Raw genomic sequence first — 21,434 nt, 5'->3', positions numbered from 1 at the left:
TCAGTCCATCAAAGTATCTCACCCTGCGCTCCCCCAGGGAGAACAATAATGGGATGGAAGGAGCTGGAAAGACCATATTGGGAACAAGAGGTGGAGCCGTGAGCAGAGATAAAAAGGCTCGAGCCTGGGGGCCGCCTAGTCACTCAGCCAGCTGCCCTCCTCTCCTGCCCCGGCCTCCAGTTCTCCAGGCTTCACAGGCGAGCTCGCCAACAGCCACAGCTCATGATGGAGGCCATCAAGAAAAAGATGCAGATGTTGAAGCTGGACAAGGAGAATGCTCTGGACCGGGCAGAGCAAGCTGAAGCGGAGCAAAAGCAGGCAGAAGAGAGAAGCAAGCAGGTGGGTGCTGGCCCCGCTCTCTCTTGCCTGCTGGCGAGCAAGACTGTGAGATGGGAGAGGGCTCTCGTGGGAGAGGCAGTGCCCACCAGCCCAGCTTGTTCGTTGGGTGGGAGGGACTCTCTTCTTCCCCAGCCGCACCGGATAGGCAGGGGACATCCAGCGTCTCGGCTCCAGAGCGCCTGTGTGACCTTGGGAAATCCAGCAGCCCCCTCTGAGCCCTGGTGTGCCTGCCAGATCTAAATGGGGTGGATCATGTTCTGGGAGAACCCAATTTCTGGAGGAAAATGTGGGGGCTGGGCACACAGGATCTCTTTTCCCTTGATCTTTTTTGAAGATTTTACTTTTAAGTCATCTCTACACCCAACGTGGGTCTCGAACTTATAACCCCGAGATTAAGAGTCACATGGCTCTACCGACTGAGCCAGTCTTGAGTCACAGGCACCTACACCCTTACCACCCCAGGGTCTTGGATGAATACCCACCATGGCTTGGTCATCTTAAGGTCAGAGATCCCAGGGTCACAGGTCAAGGCATAACTCCTAGGGCAGTTGGCTGGAAGCGGCTAGGGAGAGAGTAGGTCTCTTTGGGAACGAGCACAGGGGCCTGTCAGGGCTTGGGAGCCCCCGGTCTGGGCCTGCTCCATTGTATGTGCCTCGTGGGGCTTCTGCAGCTGGAGGACGAGCTGGCGGCCATGCAGAAGAAGCTGAAAGGGACAGAGGATGAGCTGGACAAGTACTCTGAAGCTCTGAAGGACGCCCAGGAGAAGCTGGAGCTGGCAGAGAAGAAGGCTGCTGACGTACGTATGACAGAGTCGGAAGGTGGGTTAATCCGCATGTGCAGAGCGCCACGTCGATAGGACGAAACCCCACGCTTGGACGCATACATACTTGTGGATTCAGAGTGTAGAAATAGATGCTCGCGTGCATTTTGGCACACAATCACATGCTGACATACCCTCCTAATGGCATGTTCATTTGTTCGTAAATGTCTCATTTTTGTCTCATCCTCAACCCAGGAACTTCATTATGTTTCCCAGGACCCAGACAAAGGGAGGGGTCTCCAGGTCCAGACTGCTGTCACTTTTCCCACCTCCTCCCCCATGCCACATCCCTCGCTTTTGTGTCCAAGCCCTGGCACGTAGATATGGATATTAATAGGGAAACTCTCATCTCTCAACTGCCCAGCAGAGCCAGCTCAGATTTCACAATGGGACAAAAGAGGTCACAATGACCCTGGCCCTCTATGGGTTTATTTATCTGGGCCACTGTGGGCACCTGGCCTTATGCCACGGAGACACCACAGCAAGCATTGCTCACGACGGGCTGGGTAGCGACAAGGAGTCTTACAGGGGAAAAGGGGTCACCAGACCTTACTCTGTGGCAATGACTCACTCACTCAGCTTCTCTGCAGTTGGGTTCAATGTTTCCATCTGAACATGAAATAAATTGTTTTTTTCCACTTCATGTTTATCCCGTCACCACCTACTTCCATTTACCCTCAAGCTTAAAGCTTTAGCACAACAGTAAATGAGAGGCGACAAAGGAAAGATGTTTGGAAGAAAAGTGACATAACAGCAACAAAAGAAAGTGTGGGATTGATGGAAATACAGTCAATTCTTAGCACAGAGTTAATAGGAAAATAGGAGCATATATATATATATGTATGTATGTATGTATATACCCACACATACACATATTTTTAGGAGCACATATACTTTTTTTAATGTTTATTTATTTTTGGGAGAGACAGAGCGTGAACGGGGGAGGAGCAGAGAGAAAGGGAGACACAGAATCTGAAGCAGGCTCCAGGCTCTAAGCTGTCAGCACAGAGCCCGATGTGGGGCTTGAACTCGCAAACGCGAGATCACGACCTGAGTGGAAGTCAGACACTTAACCGACTGAGCCACCCAGGTGCCCCAGGAGCACCTGGTTTTGGAAAATAGAGAGACAGAGTGGGTCATTCGCAGATGTTTCCAGACCCTCAAGTTTGGCCTCTTTGCTCTCAGGCCCATCATCTCCCCTTTGGCACTCTGCCACCTGCAGTGGCCAGGTAACGTAACGACGGCTGTTGAACGTATCCTGCCAGAGGTCAGAGATACAAAGAGGATCATATACGTTATACATATTTGTCGTTTCCAAGAGTTTAGTCCGCTGCAAACTATTAATTCTTCCTTCTTGGAAAACTGCAGAAAACACAGGTTACCTCCAGAGGTTTGGGCAGATGCTTGATGGCCTGTTGGAACTACCTGACCAAGGTTCCGGGTCTAGACGGATAGATGATCTCTCTGGCTCATAGGGACAGAAGTTTTCGCAAACTGGCAGTGTCGGGTTAAGGGGAGTTTTATGAGATGTTGGGTGACGACTCTCCTGGAGAGTCTAAGGCTAAAGCGGCAGGTATGTGGGTTGGAGGAGGTGTGTCCAGGAGCAAGGAAAGAACACACAAGTCTAACCTTCGATCTTGGGAGAGAGAAACACAGAGGCTCTAGATGATACCCCTATTTCACTGGGAAGATAAAGGAATTTCCTGGGGATGAATTCTGTCTGTCCTACGCTGTTGCACATGTACAGACAAGCACTGTCATCCCCCACCCAAACAGGTGGGTTCAGTATATTCACTCGAAAGAAGTTACTCATGTTTATATAGGAACCCACCAAAACCCATTTCAATATGTAGTATGTGGGTAGAAAAACTTGTTGAACTTCTCTCCCCCTGTTAGCTTTCCCTACAAGTCAGCGAGTACCCTCAGAGGTGTGCCCGAGGCCAAGAAGTGGGGGAGGAAGGCTGTGAGCAGCAGGCAGAAATACGTTAGGCTAGGAAGGAAGCAGGAAGAAAGGTTTTTTTTTTCTCAGAGCTGGGGTTAGCAACCTTCTACCTGTGAGCTAAATCCTGTCACAGCCCCGTTTTGTCCAGTTTTACTGGAACGACACCATGCCCATTCGCTTGCATATCATCTACAGGCTTTGTCCCATGGAGGTCAACACACCCTGTGGCCTGCAAAGCCAGAAAAACTGTCCTGTCTGGCCTTTCCCAGAAAAAGTTGGGGGATTTCGGCCTCAAAGAATGAGAGAAGGAAAGTGAAGCGTTTCTAGGAATTGGAAAAAGTGCTGAATAAGGAGGAAGCAATAGGTTTAAAGCAGAGAGCAAGGGTCAGAGTCACCAGCAACATGATGTCTGCATCTTCGGGGGGAGGGTGCGCGTCCAGTGCAAGTGTCCCGGGAAGTTCACAGCTCAGCTCCTACCCTCGAGGCTAACAGAGCAGATTACTCTGATGTGGATATAAGGGCAGGAGAGGGAGTGGAGGGAGTCAACGACTGCATGTTCACACGGGGAGTTCTGGTGATCTGAGCAGCTTTTCTGGAAAGCACAGGATTTGCTGGATTGCTTGAAGAAAGAAAAGGGCAAGGGTATGGCAAGGTCAGTACAAGCTTCACCTTTTCATCCCTGAATTGTCTGAAATCGTTTTCAAAAAATTGTAACAAAGCATACATCACGTTTGCCATTTTAACCACTTCTAAGGGTACAGTTCAATGGCAGTAAGAACATTCACGTGTGTAAGGGCTTCTCAACCCGAGGGGAAGTCAGCAGCTCATTAGGGTAAAGCAAGGGGAAAGAGGAGTGCAAGGTTAGGACAAAGAGTAAGACCAGACGTGAGAGGGGTGGGGGATGGACACTTACACCTGCTGATACATTGTTGTATTGTTGGTCACCAGGACAACATTAGCACTGGGCCCTTTGCTGCCCGTCCATCATGCCTTTAAAGGGTATCAGGAGTCAATCCACCTGTTTCCCTGGATCAAGAGAAGATTATCTGTTCACATCTACCAGACTCAGGAATACAGCGGTGCTCTGAGCAGCCTTGGGTTGGTCTGCGTTGAGGGCGCCGGCCGCTTCACTAGGGCAAAGGGAGGTAAACAGCGCCCCCTGCTGATCATCACCCAGATGCCAAAGTCTCGCTTCTGTTTCCATCTTCTCTCTGACCAGACTTCTCCGAGAAGAGCTGGAAAAACTCTTAGGCCATCAGGGTAGAGTTTACTCCCTGTTCTTCCTTCCCAGTTCCAGGAGGGAAAAAACAGTACACAGCGTACTCTACCAAGCAAATTACTTACTGTTTGAATTGTTTCCTCTAAACAGCTCATTGCTCAGTATTTCTAAAAGGAAATAGGAAGAGGAAGCCTCTGGAGGGAGTGTCTTCAGAACCAGGCGTTGAGGGCAGCACCTGTCTTACGTACCAGTCATTTCAGGGATCAGGAGTCTTAATCCTGAGTCCTGCTCCGCACCATAATTTTGAGGGGAAAAGAGAGTCGCAGCAGAGGACACATTTGATATGATGGCTTACAGGGAAGGCAGGCGTACAGTACAAACAAGTAGGAGAGAACAGGAGGTAAAATTTTCAAGTCTCTTTACTATTGTGCTTCCAGAAGTCCCACGTGGCAGGGACTGGGAGGCGGTTTCTAACTCAGGGCGCCTGAAGGTAGAAGTGGCAGTGCAACTGTTTAGTTATCACCGAACAGAGGCTCGGTTCCACAGGACGTTTGCTAGGCACTCACGTGGCTGTTGCACAAAGGGTCTGGGAACAGTGATCTGTAAGAGAGGACTCCTTCGTGATAAAATCTTTCTCACCTGCACAGAGAAATGTGACGACTGATTACCATACCTAAATTACTCAAGGTTCGGAAGGCCTGGCAGGTCGGTGAATCGCTGGTGCACAGTGACCCTCCAAGGTGACGGGGGAAGGACGAGATCCGTACCGATGCCAAGGAAACGAGAAGTCCGCCATCCTGGCCTTTTCCCTCACCCCCGGAATTCCCTGCCTTGACTTTCAGGCGGTGGGTTAGGGTGGGAGAGAACCTACCTGGGCCCACCCGGAGCGGAGCGGAGGCTGCAGAGCCGGGCTCTTCGGAGGCTGGGGCCCAGCAAGCCCTGGCCTGTCCCGGCACCCGAGTTTGGAGCCTGTGTGCGGTGGGTGGAAGCCGGGGCGGCGTCGGGTGCGCGGGGAAGGCGGACGCCGCGCGGCCCGGCGGACCTGCTGCGGGGCAGAGGGCGGCCTGTGGCGCGCCTTCCGGTTGCCATGGTAGCCCGCGCCCGGCGCTGCCCCGCCCCCCTTTGCTGGGCTGGGAAAGGCCCCGCCCCGCGCTCGCGCCGAGGGCCGCCCGCCCGGGGTCTGTCGCGGCAGGGCGCGGCGGTGACGCCACATCCGGGCGGGTGGGCGAGTTCCGGTATTTCAGGGAGGAGCAGGCGGAAGTGGGGGTGAGAAGCGGCTGCAGCGCCGAGCGGAGGAGGCAGGAAGCCGAGAGCGAGCAGGGGCTGGGTGGGCACCATGGCCGGGATCACCACCATCGAGGCGGTGAAGCGCAAGATCCAGGTTCTGCAGCAGCAAGCCGATGACGCAGAGGAGAGGGCCGAGCGCCTGCAGCGGGAAGTGGAGGGGGAAAGGCGGGCACGGGAGCAGGTACGGAGAGGGCGAGGCGCGCGAGGGGGAGCGGGCGCTGCAGCGGCTGGGACCCCGAAGGGGGGCCCCTTGGTTTCGCGGCGGAGCGCGGGCCGCGGGCGCCGGCTGACTCGGAGATGAGGTTGGAGCCCGGCGGATGGGTGGGGCTCACCCGCGGCTGGACCTGAGGCGGACGAAGGGGGAACTGGGCGCTCGGGTGAGCCGGCTTGACCTTTGAAGGAACTGAGCCTCGCGGGGCCTGGAAAGTGGTTTTCCTCCTCCTCCTGTCTCCCCGCTCATTCATTCAGTCCTTCGGAGGCTGGCGCGGCCAGGGGAGGGGCTCAGCGGCCTCTCCCTCCCCCACTCCTCGGTGAAGGGCGGGGTGGTGGGGGGGGGAATTCGCTCTCGTTAGAGGTTTCCGGCCCAAGGGGGGGAGAGTAGGTGGGTGCTGCTCTGGCCTGGGAGGGGCAGGGCCGACTTACTGTGCAGGGGTGGGGGTGGGGGTGGGAACCGCCGGAAAGCCCCCGGCCTGGCCTGCTGGCAGCCTTTCCGCTCCCTCCTCCAGCTCAGGAAATGAGGCTGCAGTCGGCTGAGAGGAAGCGCGGTGCCCTCCCTGGAGGAGGTTAAGGCCACAGCACCGCCTCCCATCCTCCGGCCTGGGGCTCTTTCCTTTTGTGGGGGCAACTGCTAAACCCACTGTGTCAACCGCCGCGAAGCCGCCCAGGAGGAGTTGGTACCTCACTCACCATGTTAGTGCAAATGTGCGAGCCCACAAAACTCGCCTGGCCCTACCCCTGACGACCTGGAAGGCGGGGACTTCTGCAGGATTCTGGCCTTTATTGCTGAAGTGTAATCAGTGCAGGCCCAGCCGGTTAAGAGCACTTCTTCCAAGCGCAGCTGATAAGCCAGTTGGTGTGGCCGAGACTCGGATTGAGTGCCAATTTCTGTCAAGGTTTCTGGTTGACCTCGGCAGTGTGGTTCGTGCAGACAAAATAATGAGTTCCAAGGAGCCTCCAGTGACGCTCTGTTGTTTCCCAGTTACCCGCCACGGTGTCTCTTTTTATTAAAGATAATATTGGCTTAGCTGGAAGTTGGAACATAAAATGTTGATGAAATGAATGGTGATTCTCGAAACTGCTTTCTGCTTAGAGGAGGGCCAGTAATTTTAGTAAGCCACAGGACTTTCCAGGGTCTAGGGTACAGGCTAGTGGGTGGAACTGATCTCCTGGCTTGGTTTTGGAGAATCTTGAGGCTGGAGAGAAAAGTAAGTGTTGCTAAAATTTGAAGACCTTATGAGGAACTTCTGTGGTTTGTTGGTATTCCTTGTTGTTCTCTTGCCTGGTCAGGTTTTGTTTTTGTTTTTGTTTTTTGTTTTTTGTTTTTCCCTGGCTGCTCCTCTGGGAAGTGGCTGAGAATTACTGTTTTGGGGGGAGAGTGGGAGATTGTTAGAATGCTCTTGTTTTTCTACCTGGGCGTAGAAATGCTGGGGTCTTGTCTTCTCTGTCGTCTTTTTCTCAGGGGATTTCCCCCATGTTCGTGATATATATTTTTAAGTTTATTTTACGTATTTTGAGAGAGAGAGAGCGAGTGTGCCCACAAGGGAGGAGCACAGAGAGGGAGAGAGGGAGAATCCCAAGCAGGATTCACACTGTCAGTGTGGAGCTCGATGTAGGGCTCGAACTCCCCAACCGTGAGATCATGACCTGAGCTGAAATCAAGAGACTGACTGAGCCATCCAGGTGTCCCAGTGTGAGTAGCTTCTAATTATCAATTCAAGTGAGATGGACTGGCTGGGTGACTCTATGGCTAGTGACACTTCTCGTCTCCTTTGTTCTGGAGACTAGATCCCCTTAAAGAAGGCAGGGTGGCTTTTAAAGAACTGGCCATGTGTTGAGCTGCAGAGTGTTGGCTCAACATTGAAGTGTGGGCACCCTGGGGATAGTTCTAGGGTGGGTGACGCCCCTTCGCCCCTCCCCTCTCCCGGCCGGATTCCTCGCAGGAGAACTTGGCCTCAGTTTTCCCCTGGTCTTCCAGAGCAGTGAGCAGCTCCAGACGTTCCTTAAGGTTCCTTCCTCAGCGCCTGCCGGGTTTGCTTACTGAGTTGAGGTCTAGTGAGGAAGTCTTCAGATGGGGAAGTAGGGTGATAGTTGAAGGTTGATGAAACCAGTTTCTTCTTTCTGTTCCCCAGCTCGAGGGAGCTTAACCGTTTGGCTTTCTGCTCTGGTGAACTTTGAACTCCTCCTGAGGAGGGAGGGGTGCTTGGGCTTTGCCTGTTACCCTCTCAGGCGTTCTGGAGTGTGGGTTTGGCAGCCGCCTCCTTCCTCTGGAGCTGGAAGCTGGGCACTCCCTGATGGTATCTCATGCTGTTTGTGGGATCATCACTTAATTATTTTTCTGGTTGCTTTGTGTGACCCTTCGCTCTTTGTTGGGAAGCTGGGTGAGTCCAGAGCTGAGACTGCAGCTGTTCTGGGAGCCGCCTTTCTTTTCTGCTGTTAGTCTGGAGACTGACCTTTCACAGTGTAGCATCATGGCAGGTATACTTTCGGTTTTGAACCTCCTTTGCAATTCTTGCTAAACTTAAATAGGGGGCATAAACATAATGTTCAAATGCATCCTTTTTCCTTACCTGTTTGTTTTGTTTTTGATGGTGGTAACAACACACATAACATAACATTTACTATTTTAACCATTTTTTAAATGTTTATTTTTGAGAGAGAGAGAGACAGAGCGTGAGCAGGGCAGGGTCAGAGAGAGAGGGAGACATAGACATAGAATCCAAAATGGCTCTGAGCTGTCAGCACAGAGCCTGACGCGGGGCTCGAACTTAAAAACTGTGAGATCGTGACCTGAGCCGAAGTCGGATGCTTAACTGACTGAGCCACCCAGGCGCCCCTATTTTAACCATTTTTAAGTTTACATACAGTTCACCTTACTTGTTTTTAATACCTCTCTCTCCTAACTTACTCTGGTATTTCCCTCCTTTTTTCTGGTCTGAAAAATTGAGAAACACTATTGAAGAAGCGAGTGAGCTTTAAAACAGCAGGTTTTGGGGCGTCTGGGTTTGGGTGGCTCAGTTGGTTAAGCGTCTGACTTCGGCCCACATCGGGCTGTATGCTGACAGCCAGAGCCTTCTTGGGATTCATTTTCATTCTCTGTCTCCCTCCCTCCCCCTCCCCCCCACCCTCCACCCCCCATTCATGTGCACGCACGTGTGTGTCTCTCTCTCTCTTTCAAAATAAATAAAAGCAAAACTTAAAAAAAAACAAACACACAGGCTTTTGGCCCTATTCCCCATTTCTAGTCTCTGGGGGGATTGGAACGCCTGTTGTGTGGCTCTCCTTTTGCTGGGTCGGGTGGACCCAGCAACAGGCTTTATCACCTTTCTTTGGTTTAGGTTTACTTTCCTGCTGATTACCTTTCTCTTTCCCTCCGGTTGGCTGGCGCACACACTCCTGGGGCGAGGCAAACAGCCCTTTGCTCTGGAGTCTCCACCTTTGTTTACTCTGTGGCAGATAGCTCTGCTCCCTTCCTCACACCTGCCCCCCCCCCCCCCCCCCCCCCGTGACTTTAAAGTCCCTAAGGACACAGTGTCACCCTGGGTAGATACACTTGTGTGGACACCGTGAACCCCGGAGTACTCCTTTCTTCACAGGCCCAAGCCTCACTTTGGGCCTCACTTTTCCATTACTGGTTTCCTTTGATCAAAATTTCATCTGTGGCTTTTGTCTAAAAAGAGAAACCCCAGAGTGGCAGAATGCCAGATTTAGGCTAATCCCCTTCTGTCCTTGGCCCTGATTTGCCTCCGAGCACCAGCGCCCCAGCACTTCCTTGCCTTGAGGTGTGTGGCGCGCCTGGGGAATCTCTTCTGTTTGCAGGATGGTAGGTGGCACTTAAGCCACACTCTTTTCACAGCTGAAGCTGTGGCCAGCCTCCTCCTCCTCCCCCTTCTTCTTTTTGTTCTTCTAACATTTATTCACCTTTGAGAGACAGAGAAAGACAGAATGCAAGTGGGGGAGGAGCAGAGAGAGAGGGAGACACAGAATCCGAAGCAGGCTCCAGGCTCCGAGCCGTCTGCCCAGAGCCTGACGTGGGGCTTGAACCCACGAACGGCCAGATCATGACCTAAGCCGGAGGCGGGTGCTTAACCGACTGAGCCACCCAGGCGCCCCGTGTGGTGTGGAGGATCCTGTTATTACCTGAAGGAAAGACCTCAGAGTCTATCCCCCAGGCTGGGCAGAGGTGGATGGGCTGAAAGTTCAAAACCACATCTGGACGTGCTAACCCTTGGGTAATTAGAATAGCACAAGGTTTAATGTTTCCTGTTCTGGTTTGCAGAAGCCCGTCCGTCCCACCCAGTGTCTTGCGGGACTTGATTGACCCGGAAGGGATGAAGGGATGGGTGTTGTGCGTAGGTTCTGGCTTGAAGGAAAAGTCCTCCCTTATTCCCTTAGACATAGTCCTAGATCTTGATCCTGCAAACTTCTGTTTCTTTGTAAAGAGAACTGATCTTCTGTAGGAGGAGCGGAAAGAGAACAGTGACTGGCGTGCACCCCCCCCCCCAGGGTCTCTGAAGCTTTGGTGGGGACACCCCGTGGCAGGTTCTGCATTTGATATAGGCTCCGTCAGTGTGTGTCAGTGTGTGTGTGCGTGCTCTTGCTCTCAGGAGGGCACCAAGAGGTGCCTTCTCCTCCCTCTTCAGCCTTGCGAAGAATTCTATTGTAATTGCTGATTCGTGGGAGAAACCGCCTGCCAGATTGTTGTCATGGAAACTGTACACCCTGCCCCCGTAGTCTGTTATCTTCTCCATTTGGGAACTACTGGTGAGCTGGATGGAGACTTAGATTTTATGAGCTTCCTCCAAATCTGGTTCAATTCTTTTTTTATAGTCCTAGGCGTTCGACGGAGGGAGACGGGGTAAATCATTGCACCGGCCGTGATTTATTGGCCTTGCCTGATAGCTTGACTTGTTCTTGTTATCTTGAGTCGTTGACCTTTTTGGACTTGTGAGGTGAAATGTGTCCGAAGAGACATCTGTTTTCCTGGAGGAAACAGGATCAGGGAATACTTGTCTTTGTGGTATTTTGAATGGTATAGTTAGAGACACAAACGGGTTCTTGGTAACTTCAGCTTATGTGGACTCGGAACTTTTCTTCTGTGGGTTGGTGGTTATATAGCTCCAGACCCTACAGGACTTGGAATCTCCCATGTTTGTGTTTGGAAATTTTTGTTAATAAGCTGACTCTTAACAGGAGTCTTTTGGGCTGTATCCCTCCCCATAGGGGCTGGTGACCCAGATTATTTCTGTGGCTGCTCCCACCCCTGACTGCCAGGAGGAAATCAGGGTAATGGAATTCAGGCACAATCTGGACTGTAGGAGAGAGATCATGTTAACCCAGCGCTTGGATAAGCATCTGAACTGGGTAGCATGCAGAGCAGGTGGAGGCCTTGCGTGGCTGAGGCAGTCGGTGTGCTTGCCACCAGGAAAGGCGTAGGGACGAGAAAGGCAGTCACGACAGGGGGGCTTTTCTGCCAGCGGAGTTCATCTACACGCAGGCTGCCTCCTTTCCCCGTTTCTTACTCCACTGCCAAGGAGGAAGCATGGGGCGGCTTGCGTTCTGGCCGGGCCTTCGTGAGGGCTGCAGTCAGGGAGAGGACTGACAGCAGCCGGGAGGAGGCTGAGGCTGAGGGATGACCGTGGCAGTAGAAGGGAGTCACAGTTCAGAAATCTGCAGGAGTCCGTGTGGACACGGAGGAAGCATTCTCTTCTGCGCCGCCCCTCCTCCCCCGCTCTTTGTATGTCAGGCAGGTAGTTTTAGTTAGAAGAGCTCCTTGGTGTCACCTTTGAAAAGGTGGGGGGTGGGGAGCAGGTTGCAGGGATTGGGGGTGGGGTGGGGAGCCCAGCGTTGCATCCTTTTGCGTTCTGGTCCGGACCGTTATTCTGAAAAACGTTCTCTTGGCTAGTGAGTCCCCTGGTGTATTAGAATAAGGTCATTGGAGGGTTAACAATTTGACTTCAGCAAATTAATAGATAATCCGAATTCCTTCTGATTTTTCCACTTTACAAGACACTTGAAAGCAGACTGCAGAGAGGGCAGGACGCCCGAGCTCAGGCGGGAGGAGCCCTTCGCCAGACACCTTTCCTGATACCAGTGTGCTCAGGAACTTGACCCAAGTCCAGAAGGGAGGCGGTGCTATGTGGCACTGGGCTGGGCAGGGAACTGTGTTCTAAACCACTCTTCCTGTGGAGTGCACCGAAGTCAGCTGGTGGGAAAGGGGGAGATGGGCGTGTGTGCATGGCGTCCGTGTCTGCGCTGGGACAGGTGTTGCCGCATCGGACCCTGCCTTCTGCTTGGCGCTCAGCCCCAGTCTCAGTCCTCCTTCTGTCCATTCTCACTCGAACGCAGGCTGAGGCTGAGGTGGCCTCCTTGAACCGCAGGATCCAGCTGGTGGAAGAGGAGCTGGACCGGGCCCAGGAGCGCCTGGCCACTGCCCTGCAAAAACTGGAGGAAGCCGAGAAAGCCGCTGACGAGAGCGAGAGGTGAGTAGGGGAGCCTGCGGGGTGGGGCATGGGGTGCAAGGGACCTGCAACACTCAAGTCAGTGCATTCCACTTCAAGACAGAGTGAGGGTTCCCTGGACTCCGTGACCTTTTGCAGTTGGTGTTACCCTATAAGTTGATCTAACGGTTGTTAAAGAGGGCCACCAGGATGGCCTCCACTTAGTGGATCGTGGCCTTATTTGTGAGACGAGTTCCCCTAAAGCAGTGGTTCTCCAAGTGAGGTCCCCGCCCAACAGCACCTGGCGCTGGGTGAAAATTCAGGCAGACTCTCCGTCCCTCCCCTGATCTCAGAGTCCGAAATTCTGGACTGGAGAATTCTGGAGCCCAGCGATCGGTGCTGAATAAGCTTTCTTAACCTTGGCCTCACCGTTCGAATCATGGGGGTGAGGGGTGGGGACCGTTGGGGAGTTAAAAATACTGCAGTGCCTGGAGCTATGCCCCAGTTCAGTTAGAGCCCATCGTGAGAGGGGTGTGGGTGGTGGTGACGGTGTTTAGATTTTTTGTTTTTTGTTTTTTTTTTTTAAGTTTATTTATTTATATTGAGAAAGAGTGAGAGAAAGAGAGAGCACAAGCAGTGGGGGGTGGGGGTGGGGGACAGAGGATCTGAAGCAGGCTCTGCGCAGACAGCAAAGAGCCCAATGCCGGTCTTGAACTCACGAACAGTGAGATAATGACCTGAGCTGAAGGCAGACGCTTAGACCAGCTGAGCCCCCCCAGCGCCCCCTGGGTGTTGATGTTTTTAAAGTTGGTCTGATGATTTTTATGTGTGCCCAGGGTTGGGAACCAAATCACAGCTCACCTTTGTTGCATATAGTCAGTTGCCTTCTTGCCGCTGTGGGGGAAACCAGAACAAAGGTGTGTGCTGACATGCGTGGGGTCAGACGAAGGCTTTCAGAATCAAAAATGCCCTGTCGGACGGACATACGTTGACATCGTGCTGCTGGGAGAACGTGTCGCGTGGCTGTGTGCGCTCTATTACAGAGCAGGGTGCAAGTTCTAGAAAGGGAGGAAGGCCTGGTACACAACAGGGTAGTGTGTCATTCTGTTGGGGTTTTCTCTTCGTGAAACATTTCTGGAAACTTTATGAATAGAGTTTTCCTCTGGTGAGCAGGACTGGAAGGGCTTACTTTGTGCCCTTAAACCATACCCTTGAGTATTAAGTGTATATTATTATTATTATTATTATTATTATCATTTTCATTTTCACTTATGTATCTATTTACTTATTTTAGAGAATAAGAGCGCGAGTGAGTGAGGGGCAGAGAGAGGGAGAGAAAGTGCAGAGCCCGATGCGGGCTCCAGCTCACCAACTGTGAGATCGTGACCTGAGCTGAAGTCGGACGCCTAACCGACTGAGCCACCTGGGCGCCCCTTAAGTGTGTGTTATTTTTTTTATAAGAGAAAACTAATTTTTTTGAAAAGGCTTTAAGGAAAACAAACTGAGATGGGGAGCTGTGGGAGTTCTTGGGTGGCAGGTAGAGAGGGGCCGGCTTCTAAAGGTGCCATTCAGGGCCCCTGAGGGCGGAGCTGGTGGCAGACCCATCAGGGCCGTGTCTGTCCTTACCGTTTGGCAGAGGCATGAAGGTGATTGAGAACCGAGCCCTAAAAGATGAAGAAAAGATGGAGCTCCAGGAAATCCAGCTCAAGGAAGCTAAGCACATTGCGGAAGAGGCGGACCGCAAGTATGAAGAGGTGGGCTGCCTCGTGTTTCCCCCTTCTCCCCAGCGTCCTTGGATTTCTGAAAAGAGCCACGGGGGAGGGAGATGGCTTCCTCTTTGCTTCACTGGGCCGTCCGGGGTCTTCTGTAGGTGGCTCGGAAGTTGGTGATTATCGAGGGGGACTTGGAACGCACAGAGGAACGAGCTGAGCTGGCAGAGTCGTGAGTATCTTGCTCCCCTAGTCTTGCCCTCCCGTTCGGTCCCTTCCCCTTTGGCTTGCGCATTAATGTGAATAAAGTAGTGTTCCTTCCACCTTGTTAAACAGGGCCTAGAGAGTGGGCTTTTTTTAGGCCCTGAGAATGGCTACGGGCCCTTGTTACTCTGGACTAGTGACAGGTGCCAGATGAGTTTCCATTATTTCTCGTAGGGGCAGTTTGCAAATTGAGGGAAAATAAGGACTAACGAGCAGATGGTGAGTGGTCACCTGGCAGGCCCTACAGGGTCCTCCCACCTGAAGTCTGCTTCTCCTTGACACACTGCCGTGGCCATGCCGGCTCGAGATTTGTCTCTTTTGTACCGTGTGGCCAGTCTGGGGGGGGCCTCAGGGCGAGGGCAGACATGAAGAGCTCCCCCGTCGGCACCTTCTGGGCCTTGTGTAACAAGTCAGTGCTGATGCATATATATCTGTGCCTCCTCTCCATCCCCTCCCAGACATGACACACCATGTCCATGGCGGTGTTGTCTTCCCATTTTTTGAAAAACAATTTTTTTTTTTCGTTTTGCTGCTTGTTTTCTTGCTGTGTCCTTTTTGACCTTTCTCCCTCCCCACAACCTGGCTTGTGCGATCCCCGTGACCGTCACTAACAGCCGTTGCCGGGAGATGGACGAGCAGATCAGACTGATGGACCAGAGCCTGAAGTGTCTGAGTGCTGCTGAAGAAAAGGTACTAACATTAGCCCCACCCCCGGCGAGGTTACGTGCACGGCGTGGTTTCGTTGGGCTTGGTTTTTGTTCTTTGTTTTGCAGCTGCCTCCCCTCCACTGGTTGGTTTGTTGAGTGCCTTCTCACCTCTCCGTGGAATGCTCCATTCTGTTCCTCTTACTTGCCATCTTTCATGTCTTCTTTCCTAGTTGCTTTACGCCTCTGCGCAGGGTCTCTCCTTCCCTGGGGTGATCCGGGGGACTCTTTGGGTCGGGCATACGTTCCCACCTCCACCCGAGGTAGCCTCGTTCCTGTAGTGATTTTTCTCAAGTGTTTTATTAGTGTCCGACATCCTGGGTCCTAGCCCAGGAGGGCCCAGCGTCTGTCAGGCTCTGCGGTCCGGGGGAGGGAGGGCTGACACTTGCTCAGGTGACCTGGGAACTTCTCTTTTCCCCGTATGCCTTCCAGCTCTCTCTACATATAGGTTCAATTCACGTCTGTGTGTCTCTCTCTCCCTTTTTTTTTATTCTCGCCTTCTTCCCCTTTCCTCTCCTGCGGTATGTAAAACATTCACAGTAAGTGTTCTGAGCTGGAGGAGGAGCTGAAGAATGTCACCAACAACCTCAAGTCTCTTGAGGCTCAGGCGGAGAAGGTAGGGGCTGGTTGTGACAGTGACAGGCTCTGGGGCCTGGGCCCACCCAGCCCTGCCCTTGATGAGAGACTGGAGAAACCCAGTCCTTACATAATCTAGTGAGACATCCTCGTCATCCACATCCCGGGATTAACGCTAATTCCCGTGTGCTCTCGTGGCTTTAGTTCAGATCGCTTCGTGGTCTCAGGTGCTTGGGGGTCATGTTCTCCTCAGGCTGATACTGATGTGCTAAATAGCAGTAATCATGGGTCCCCAGAAGTTTTCTAGCAGACCAGTGGGGTCAGCAAATAGTAGATCCGAGACCTAATAAGCGATCAAGACAGAGGACTCCTCTTTAGCGTCACGTGGGACTGTTTCGGCCATGTGGCTGGCCTTGGGGTGTTGCTGTACCTCCTCGTTAAACAGGAGGAAGGAAAAATGACCTCGTTGGGTTGATCGGAAGAAGGTCAAAGCCTAGGTCCATTTTAAAGGTCAAAAATCCAGAGGATTCTAATTTGAGGGTATCAAGGCCTTAAGGATGTTGACTTGTGGATTTTAATGATCTCTTGTCCAGAAATGGGGCCTTGCTCTTTTCTCGTGGGCCAACCACACACTAAAATCTGAGAGGATTTCACTGGAAGAGGGAATGTGGTGGCAGATGGGGTGGTAGGATTGTCTGTGTGAGTACGTTCTACTCTGAAACTTGCATTCCACCTTCTCTTACAGTACTCTCAAAAGGAAGACAAATACGAAGAAGAGATAAAGATTCTTACGGATAAACTCAAGGAGGTGAGCTGAGGGAATTCTAGGGAAGGAATCAAAATATTTAGAGGCGTATGAGGCCCTAACTTGGACTTAGACGAGCTGGCTTTGATTGTGAAGGGTGTACAAGTAGAAGGTGGAGACACGGAACTCTTCTGGTTCATCTCTGACTCCGTCTGCTGTCACATTTCCCCAGGCGGAGACCCGTGCTGAGTTTGCCGAGAGGTCAGTGGCCAAGCTGGAGAAGACGATTGATGACTTGGAAGGTATGGAGCCTGGGAGCGGGATCAGAGCTACAGAGGAAGACCTTGCCCGTTGACCGCTTCCCTCCTTCCCTGTGCAGCAAAGGGAGTCGGTGGGGACCTGGCACACGTCCCGTGCCCTGTCCTGCGCCACAGCTAGGTGAAACGGGTCAAGACCCGGGATTGGAGTTTTACACATACACCCTCTTCCTTTTAGTCAGACTTTATCTAGTATTCTGGAATTGGCATCCTTCTCTTGGAGGAGACTGGTCATGGCTGCATTTACCTCCAATTGGCTGGTCTGAAATGGTGGTCTCTGGGGTGAGATGGTGGCCATACTTTGATGGCAGTGAGAGCACGTATTACCCCACGGCTACATTCGGCCATCCTGTTCATCGCTTTAGCTGTGGGCGACCTCTCCAAGAGACACGGCTGTGGGATGTCCATGTCTCAGAGCTGGCCAGTCCGAGGGGCTTTCTAAATGCGCTTTGTCCCCACGTTTTGGCGGCCGTGTGCGCTGTAAGAAAGGACGCCGTGCTTTGAGAACTCTGACATAAGCTCTGGGTAGCACACCATTCTCTTACCTGGGGAGGGTTTGGGGGAGCAGCCTGCAGAGCAGAGGGGCCAAGAATACTGGTCTTGATCGGTAGATAGAGAAGAAGTGTCTGAATCTTAATGTGTGCTTTCTCCTTTCTCTGTTTTCGTCAAATTAAGTGCTATCCCTGCTGGCAATTGGATTAACTGGGTGGGAGTGGTAGCTGCTTGAGTGTATTTGGTAGCAAGAATGTCTAGTCACGGCCGTGCCTGGGTTCTCCACCCTGACTGCAGTGGACTAGAGGCGGCAAGAAGCCCAGTGGTCTGGGTTGGGGGCAGAGGATCTGAAAATGGCCTGTTGTGGCCGCCAGGGTGGATGTCCTCCTAACCTGTGGTATTAGACCCACGGTCACACTTCTCCTAATTTCTAATGATTCCCTCTCTTCATTTGCTTCTGATACCTTTCACTCTGTCCCCTGGTTCCTCCCCGTGTTCCTGTGCCTGTCCAGATGAGCTCTATGCCCAGAAACTGAAGTACAAGGCCATTAGCGAGGAGCTGGACCACGCCCTCAATGACATGACCTCTATGTAACTATCTGACAGCAGAGCGGGGCTGGGGCCTTGGCTCGTGGGTGGTGGGGGCTCCAGGCTGTGCATAGTGTGCTTTGGTTTTATCCTCTGGAAACTGGGGTCTTCACTCTATCTTTAAACTATTGGTGCTGGTTACTTGTTGGCAAAAGCTGGGGTGGCATTTAATATTGAATCAGTTGTAGCACCCTGATCGATGTGTGATTTTTTTTTTTTTTTTTAAGTATATTTTTGTTCATAGTCCCTTCATTATAACCATGATTTTTCTATTTGCTTCTCAAATTTAGTCTTCTCAGAGGGGACACCGCTGAAGGTAGAATTATGTCATCAGATAACTAAGAACGTAGGGCCCAGAGAGCCAGTGACTTGGGCCCTAATGTTGATTGCATGACACAATTCAGATCTCCTGTGTGTATGTAATTTGTGCCTGGTATTGAACTTCAGGAGAAAAACCCACGATTGGAAATCTCAAATTCAGCAAAGAATTAAGCCGACTCCCAGAGCAAGCCAGGCGGTAAAAAGCACCAAAAAGAGTTACTGGGGACTTCATCCGTTTGCTGTGGACCCTGACCCTTGATGCTAATCCACCTCTTTGTATCTGTCCTACTAACCCTGAGAAGAAGCCAAATGACTCAGGCTGTGGTATCTGGCTGTCTTTTCTCCTTCCTACTGCCTTCTCTTCCCTTTTCTCCCAAATCGCTGTGTGATTGGTGCTAGTTCTTCTTACCTAGAGTCTCCTTACTTTTTCATACAGATAACCATCACCGTTTCTGCTCTGTTCTGGATCTGCCCCCTTTCCTCGGGGAACCCAGCGCCCCACTCTCGCTCTGGATTCCATTTGGGTCGGCCTGGCTGGTCCCCAAGGCATTAGGATGTAGTGGGGGCACAAAGCAACTTATGTATTCTTCCACCCATCCCCCCACCCCCCCAAATTAAAATGTTAAGCTGCTGGAAGCCTCCTGCCACCCTGCATTTGTGTCACTGACAAAGCTGCTGCTGTCCCTGAGGAGGAGCCTTGGGGGTGTGATGTGGGGAATAGCTATTGTAGGCTCTCTCTCCTCTGACTTATATAATCAAAGCCACTTTTGTGTGTGTCTATTCTTTCTTGACATTTAAGCTCGAGTGATTGGAGTCTGTCGGAGTGGTGGGCTAGCAGAGGTTCCGGGCGGGGCGCGTGTGGGCCGCGGGAGGTCTTTCACCTCCATTACTTGGAGGCCCCTGTCCTTTTCAGTTAGTTCCTCCTCCTCCGATAGGGTCCCAGTGCCTCCCGATACGCTTTCTTGGCCCTTTTTTCAGTGGCTCACATGGTGCATCTTCAGAACACCTGATGGTCTCAAATGTGTTACCACCAAACTTGACTTATTAGGTCATCCCAAGTCACAGAGAAATCCATAGAATTTTCAGCAGTTCTGTTTGTTCGTTCAAACCCTTCTAAGACTCGAGGTATACTGCCGTTTGCCTGCCGGCATGTGGTAGTGGGACGTGGGACGCGATCAACAGTTGTGATTGGGAAAACTGAACAACCAGTCCTACGTGTTTCAGATGGTTTATTACATACATAAAGATGGTAAATTTCTGTTAGTAAAACTGTTCCTGGTTTACGTTGTGGAATTACATGACAACCTTTTGCAGACTCCTCTTCCAGTTTGCACAGCCGCGACGGCTCAGCCTGGGTAGTGCAGCAGGCAGCTGTACTTATCTAAGCACCTGAGTGGCGTTCACTTAGCACCTCGGTTTCTCAGCAGATTATATATTTAAAACTTGCTTTTCTTTTGGCCAGTTAGAGCCCGGGGCAGAGGTTTTCCCTAATCTAAAACTTTCGGTTGCATTGAATTCAGGTTTCTTTCTGTTCATACCGTTTCTTCTTGCTACACAGCCTTTGGGATTAAGGTATAGATTGATTTATTCAGCTAACGCTTAACTGGTGTCTTTTAGGCACAAAGAATTACGGCGGGACAGAAATAATCAAAGATGGAGGCACCATCCCTATTTTTAGGTTGCCCAGAATCTAGTAGAGAGAGAACATATATGAAGCTACAGATGATCTGTGGCTTAGCCACAAATACCAAACTGTGGGAATTCAGAGGGGACGAGGTTGGTTCCAGTGGGATGGTAAGGAGAGACTCACAGAACGAGGCACATAGCAGGTACTTAATAAACATGCTAAAACTTGCTTTTTCATTTCTACCGGGTTCTAGGAAATTGGATTCCTGACAAACAGATTTGATTGAGGGATAGTGGATATTGAGCATTTTGGTCAAGGACCAGCAGAGGAGTAGAGGCATAGATAGAGACAGGAAGGACGTAGCTGTAGAGGTAGATGTAGGCAGTAGGGGCAGGCGTGTGCAGGACTCAGGTGTGGAGTTTTAGTTTGTAGGCGACGGGGATGCCACTGGGGGTTTCGAACAAAGATACGTTTGATCTGAGTAGCAAAGGCGAAGAACTGATTCTGCAGCTACGTCAGTGTTTCACAATGAGAGCAGATTATCAAAGTGGCCCATTAAGACGGTGGTTCCCAAATTTCAGTCACTTGCGTGCTACTTGGTGGCTTTTGCCATATTCCTGTGCTCCCTACGTTATTTCTTCATATGTACTCTTGTTTTCAAATTTGTCTTACTCTACATAATTCTAATTTGAAATCAAAGGTTTGATGTGTGCTAGTGATTTTTCCTGATGCACATTAAAGCAACACAGCAAATACGTTTTTTCATTTTTTTTTTTTTTTTTAACGTTTATTTACTTTTGAGACAGAGCATGAACGGGGGAGGGTCAGAGAGAGAGAGGGAGACACAGAATCTGAAACAGGCTCCAGGCTCTGAGCTGTCAGCACAGAGCCCGACGCGGGGCTTGAACTCACGAGCCGTGAGATCACAACCTGAGCCGAAGTCGGACGCTTAACCACCTGAGCCACCCAGGCGCCCCGCAAATACGTTTTTAAAATTTTTTTAATGTTTATTCATTTTTGAGGGGGGGGAGGGGCAGAGAGAGGGGGAGACACAGAATTAGAAGCAGGCTCCAGGCTCTGAGCCGTCAGCACACAGCCCAACGCAGGGCTCGAACCCACGAGAGATCGTGACCTGAGCTGAAGCCGGACGCTTAACCACCTGAGCCACCCAGGCGCCCCGCAAATACGTTTTTTTGAAGTTCACAAGTATATGCTTCCAGAGACCTCCTGACATAGCACCAGCAGCGAGTATGCTCCCTAGTTGGAGAACAACTAGGGTAGGTTATTTCGGTTTTCCCAGAGATAACCCTCCATACAGAGACGGCGCTATGAGCAGCACTCAGCGTGAGGAGGAAAAGTCAACACTGACTGCTTTCGAGCCTAGGAAGGTGGTGGCATTAAACATGTAGAGAGGTCACCTGGGCCTGGTTTGAAGAAGAAAGAGAAGGTAGAAGAGAATAGAAGTCTGAGAAACTGGCAGGCATCCAGGTGAAGACAATTCGGGGGTTGAGGGGACAGACGGACGTGAGAGAGACTTGGAACTCCATAAAGGGCGGCAGGCAGTTTAGGGCAGGAAAGTACGTCAGAATCCTGAAAGACCGCTGCACGTGTAAAAAGGAGAATGCAGCAAACAGGAAGCCCCGTGCAGAGGAGGAATGTAAATGGAACCGAGTGGAGGGAGGACGCAGGACAAGGTGTTGTGATCATATAAACATTTACGGCTGGATAATTGCCAGAGCGTCTCCACTCCAACAGGTTGTGAAGAAAGAGAACTCGAGAAGAGATGTTGTCGTTGATACTTTATTAATTTGAGGGTGCGTTTTGAGCA

General features: G+C 51.5%; 1 protein-coding gene and 1 long non-coding RNA gene across 19 annotated transcripts in view; one reads left to right on the top strand and one right to left on the bottom strand.

Annotated features, from left to right (window-relative positions):
* Positions 1–125: 125 nt before the first annotated feature.
* The window catches only part of TPM3 (tropomyosin 3), a 28,003-nt gene continuing 6,694 nt past the window's right edge, over positions 126–21,434 (top strand). For 2 of the 18 annotated variants that reach the window (XM_045455988.1, XM_045455982.1), the window contains exons 1-9: positions 126–339; positions 1,010–1,135; positions 12,172–12,305; positions 13,900–14,017; positions 14,134–14,204; positions 14,851–14,926; positions 16,262–16,324; positions 16,494–16,563; positions 17,583–17,661. In XM_045455988.1, coding sequence (XP_045311944.1) covers positions 223–339; positions 1,010–1,135; positions 12,172–12,305; positions 13,900–14,017; positions 14,134–14,204; positions 14,851–14,926; positions 16,262–16,324; positions 16,494–16,563; positions 17,583–17,661 — 854 coding nt within the window. In that variant the 5' untranslated portion in view covers positions 126–222. Of the gene's footprint in view, positions 340–1,009; positions 1,136–5,485; positions 5,789–12,171; positions 12,306–13,899; positions 14,018–14,133; positions 14,205–14,850; positions 14,927–15,480; positions 15,557–16,261; positions 16,325–16,493; positions 16,564–17,582; positions 17,666–18,415; positions 18,744–21,434 lie in introns of those variants that run through there. The other 16 variants (XM_045455994.1, XM_045455990.1, XM_045455993.1 and 13 more) reach the window with 14 other exon arrangements.
* On the bottom strand, positions 3,827–6,399 carry LOC123586698. The gene is made up of 2 exons (XR_006706897.1): positions 5,940–6,399; positions 3,827–5,365 (listed from the first exon to the last, which is right to left on the bottom strand). It is a non-coding gene; the product is annotated as an uncharacterized LOC123586698 (long non-coding RNA).

The sequence above is a fragment of the Leopardus geoffroyi genome, chromosome C3 (genome assembly GCF_018350155.1).
Source record: "Leopardus geoffroyi isolate Oge1 chromosome C3, O.geoffroyi_Oge1_pat1.0, whole genome shotgun sequence".
In the NCBI taxonomy this organism is placed as follows: domain Eukaryota; kingdom Metazoa; phylum Chordata; class Mammalia; order Carnivora; family Felidae; genus Leopardus; species Leopardus geoffroyi.
Note: the sequence above shows the minus strand (reverse complement) of the source record. Positions and strands in the feature narration are given on the sequence as shown.